Source organism: Myotis brandtii, unplaced genomic scaffold (genome assembly GCF_000412655.1).
Source record: "Myotis brandtii unplaced genomic scaffold, ASM41265v1 scaffold866, whole genome shotgun sequence".
Classification (NCBI taxonomy): domain Eukaryota; kingdom Metazoa; phylum Chordata; class Mammalia; order Chiroptera; family Vespertilionidae; genus Myotis; species Myotis brandtii.
This window is the reverse complement of record NW_005371530.1, coordinates 1,619,752-1,624,029: the sequence shown is the minus strand read 5'-3', so window position 1 is coordinate 1,624,029 and position 4,278 is coordinate 1,619,752. Positions and strand designations below refer to the sequence as shown.

Sequence of the window (4,278 nt, the reverse complement as noted above, 5' to 3'; positions counted from 1 at the left end):
AGTGGCAAGAAATATTCAAAGTGATGAATAGCAAGAACCTACAACCTAGATTACTTTACCCAGCAAAGCTATCATTCAGAAGTGAAGGTCAGATAAAGAGCTTCACAGATAAGAAAAAGCTAAAGGAGTTCATCACCACCAAACCAGCATTATATGAAATGCTGAAAGGTATTCTTTAAGAAGAGGAAGAAGAAGAAAAAGGTAAAGATAAAAATTATGAACAACAAATACATACCTATCAACAAGTGAATCTAAAAATCAAGTGAATAAAAAATCTGATGAATAGAATAAACTGGTGAATATAATAGAATCAGGGGCATAGAAAGGGAGTGGACTGACAATTCTCTGGGGAAAGGGGTGTGGGGGGTGTGGGAAGAGACTGGACAAAAATTGTACACCAATGGATAAGGACAGTGGGGGGGGGTAAGGGCAGAGCGTGGGGTGGGAACTGGATGGAAGGGAGCTATGGGGGGAAAAAAGAGGAACAATTGTAATAATCTGAACAATAGAGATTTAATAAAAAATTTAAAATAAGATAGAACTTCCTGAGCAGAAATGGGCTCCTCAGAAACCAGTATTTTTTTGCAGTCAAGTTATCCTGACAGAGAAGTCCAAACTCTATGCCACGAGTGCTAAACTGGGTTTCCAACCTCCTTTTTTTAAAAAATTCTCACCCAAGGATATTTTTGATTTTAGAGATGGAGGGAGAGGGAGAAAGAGAGAGAGAGAAATAGAGAAGTGAAAGGGAAACATTGATCATTTGCCACCTGTATGTGCCCTGACCAGAGATCAAACCACAACCCAAGTATGTGACCTGACTGGGATTTGAACCTGCAACCTTTTGGTGTACAGAATTCGCCAGCAAACTGCGGCTCGAGAGCCACATGCGGCTCTTTGACCCCTTTAGTGTGGCTCTTCCACAAAATACCACGTGCGAGCGCGCACGTATAGTGCGATTGAATCTTCATGGCCCATGCACAGAAGTCGGTATTTTGAGGAAGAGCCATACTCAAGGGGCCAAAGAGCCGCATGTGGCTCGTGAGCCGAAGTTTTCTAACCACTGGTGTACAGGAGGATGCTCCAGCCAACCGAGCCACCTAAGCAGGTCCAGATAACAATCTTTTCAGCTTTGTGGGCCTTACTGTCTCTGTCACCACTGCTTCACTGTAGTTGTAGAGTGAAAGCAAGCCTCCATAATATATGACTGAATGGACATGGCTGTGTGCCATTAAGACTCCATTTGCAAAAAGAAGTACTGGGCAAGATTTGTTCTGGGAATTGTAGCTTGTCACCCATGTTACATCTTATTTTCTGAATTAGGAGGGAGCAGAACCTAGACATCAACCAACTCCCATACTTAAATTTCAGTGATATTAGATTTTTTGCTCGTGGCAGAGGTACCATTTGCCAGAACATCCTTTCAGGTTCAGCTATCCACACCCACCTGTTATTCAGTTGTGCAGCTAGGCAATTACAATGGAGAAAGTCCCATTAGATGAGATTTAAGCTTCATTAGACTCCAAAGAATGGGGAATGTGACGAACATTTTTCAAAAAGGAAACCTGGGTACTAATTGTATGGCCCCAACGTGAAACGGTTAATTTATTCAGTAGCTGGACACAGGAATGGCATGCTCATGGACCATGTTGACAGGACAAGACGCTGAAACCGTTGGCAGAAAGCTAAAGTCAATAGCGAAGGCAAGTGAACACGGCCTGCAGAGCCCAGCAGGGAGGCTGCCGACAGGTGGCCCTTTGTCAGAGGCAGGAGACCCTCGGTCCAGAAGCTCGGAAGCAGCTGTGCCTTCAGGTATAGAATTTCTATTATTCCCATTGCTTCCAAATAAAGCAGGTTTTTAAAAAATTAAGTCTAGTTTTTCCGTTATGAAGAAGCCACTAGTTTGTTTTAATTGCCTGCCTATTTAGAAAGTGTTGAAGAAATTGGTGTTTTTATATGTGAAAATATTTACATGTTAGCTATTTTAAACTCTAAGAATATTGACTGATTTAAAAATTAACAAATGCGCTTGAATATTTTGAGAGCTTTACTTGGGGAATCTGGAATGATATTATTGCCATTATGTACAATAATTTTCTTTCTGCTCAACTCAAGAGGATTCACAACTGTTGAGTTCCCTTCTACCAACTCCCTTTCCATAATTATGAACAACACAGGTGACAAATGAGCAATGAACACAAGTATTCCTCTGGATGTCTCAATTTGCATCTTGTGTCGAGTCCTGGGGCACACAACGTGTAGAAAACCCATGTTCTCTATATGGTAATTGTGTGCTTCGATTCACCATCCACATGTTGAGAAGAAACTCTACATCACTTAGATTAAGGCTCATGTTCAATAGCCCTCACCCAGCAGAGTCACACATGTGCTGCTTTCTCTTTTAGGATGGTTCCCTTCAGGCAAGCAGCTTATTTCATTTGCTTGTTTGCTACAGTCTCCTGTGGTGAGTGGATTATCTACAAGACGTCCAGTTAAGGGTGTGGGAGAGAAGTTAGGAAGGACCGGGCACCGCTGGAAAAAGCTACTGAACATAGAGCTTTGAGGAAGGAGCCAGGCCCTAATAAGTCAGGACGTCCTTTGAATGCTCAGTATTTCCCATGAAACCTCAGGGCGAGGAGCCCAGGAGTGGGAGTCCCTCTGGGTATGTGTTGGCAGAAACTTCTGTTTGGAAAGGACTCCCTGCAAAGCAGCTCGAAAACAATCAGCCTTCTATCAACATTAGTTAAAAATCAACTCTGTCTGAATGTTCCAGAGTGCCAGGCATTTTAAAGTGCCTGCGTCCAATCTGAGTATCCTAATAGGTACACAGTACATACTTTGATTCTTATAGGCAACCTGCGAACCATTTCAAAATTGTAAGTTCCTGGTTTAAATTCAATTCAGTAAGCCATCCATTTGAATAGCTCTAGTTTCAACAAACCAGTGGTTTTGACCTTATTTCTCTCTCTCCATGAAATTTTCACGGAATTAGGATAATTCTGGACACTGTTTCCCATGAATCCCGGTAGAGCGGTGTTTTATCTGTGCCGCCCTTAGGGGTGGATTTGGAGTCAATGTTGACTTAGGATGATGACACCACAGTGCTGTTTACTTATTTCTCAGATGTATGGCTAAGACAAACACCTCTTGGGTAAAGGTTGCATTTCTAAAGAGAGATAATTTCTTCAGGAAGAAGCTATGATTTTCTAAACCACAACTCCCCTCCATCTGTCCCCTCACTCTTCATTGTTCTGAGTCATAATCATCACCACGTACAAATCCACTGGATACTGAGTATTAGAAACCAGAGATGCCCTGGACCATGGCCACCACAATTTTCTCTTTTTGGAAAAAAATTATATATATTCATGCTAGGAAAATGAAGGTGCAAGTAAGCAGAAAATGAGAAACTACATATTGTCTATAATCCCATCATTCAGAAATGGCTATTTTTAAAGGTGTTTTGTTTAATCTTTCATTTATTTTTCTACACATGTCTACTTACACATTTAACAAAGATGTTATTAATCATAGATATTTTTATTACTCACGTTTCCTATTTTTAGCAATCTTCTTGTGTGAGTTGGTATGTCATATTATTTGCAGTTTAGTATTCCCCCCATTCATGTTATTTTTGTATGCAGATTTTTGCACACATATTCAGTTATTTTGGTAGAATAGCCTTTTAGAAAGAAGGTAGAAAGGTGTGGGTATTTTGGAAGGTTTCATGCTCTACATTGTGAAATTCACTTCCAGAAAGGCTATTCCTACGCTGACTTTCTCCCCAGCACATGGGAGGGATCATTTCCCCACTTAGGCTGACTGGAATATTCATCAGTTGTTCCTCTCCTGGCACCTCCTCACCTCTCTGGAGCAGTCGACTAACTCATCTATGGGAAACCGCTGCCTCCCAGTTAGGGTCCATGCGGTTGTGGCTGTGACCCAGGCAGGCCTGACACAGTAAGTGCACACAGCCTGCTGCCTGAGGTGACCTGCTCAGAGCCACCGCCTGGCAACGACACTATTGTTTGCACTTCTAGAGATAATACTGATTTTTTTTCCCCTTCAAACTGGACTTGAGCTATGGGAGCACACAGAGGCCTAGGGTCTGACACCGTCTTGCCATTATGTGGAGCAAAGGTGACACTGAAACAGAGCAATCGTCTGCAGACAAATGGTGTTATGATAGGGTCAGCTGAGCCCCACGCCCAGGTCTGCCTGAATCCAGATTCCCCATGGACTCTGGGGTCTGAGCCCGTACATTTCATTTGTTCTCAGTTA

General features: G+C 42.3%; 1 protein-coding gene across 4 annotated transcripts in view; it reads left to right on the top strand.

The window, feature by feature from the left end:
• The first annotated feature begins 1,628 nt into the window (after positions 1–1,628).
• The window catches only part of KLKB1 (kallikrein B, plasma (Fletcher factor) 1), a 22,699-nt gene continuing 20,049 nt past the window's right edge, over positions 1,629–4,278 (top strand). For 2 of the 4 annotated variants that reach the window (XM_005884846.2, XM_014532244.1), the window contains exons 1-2: positions 1,713–1,809; positions 2,403–2,461. In XM_005884846.2, the coding sequence (XP_005884908.1) occupies positions 2,404–2,461 (58 nt within the window). In that variant the 5' untranslated portion in view covers positions 1,713–1,809; position 2,403. Of the gene's footprint in view, positions 1,810–2,402; positions 2,462–4,278 lie in introns of all 4 variants that reach the window. The other 2 variants (XM_014532243.1, XM_014532242.1) reach the window with 1 other exon arrangement.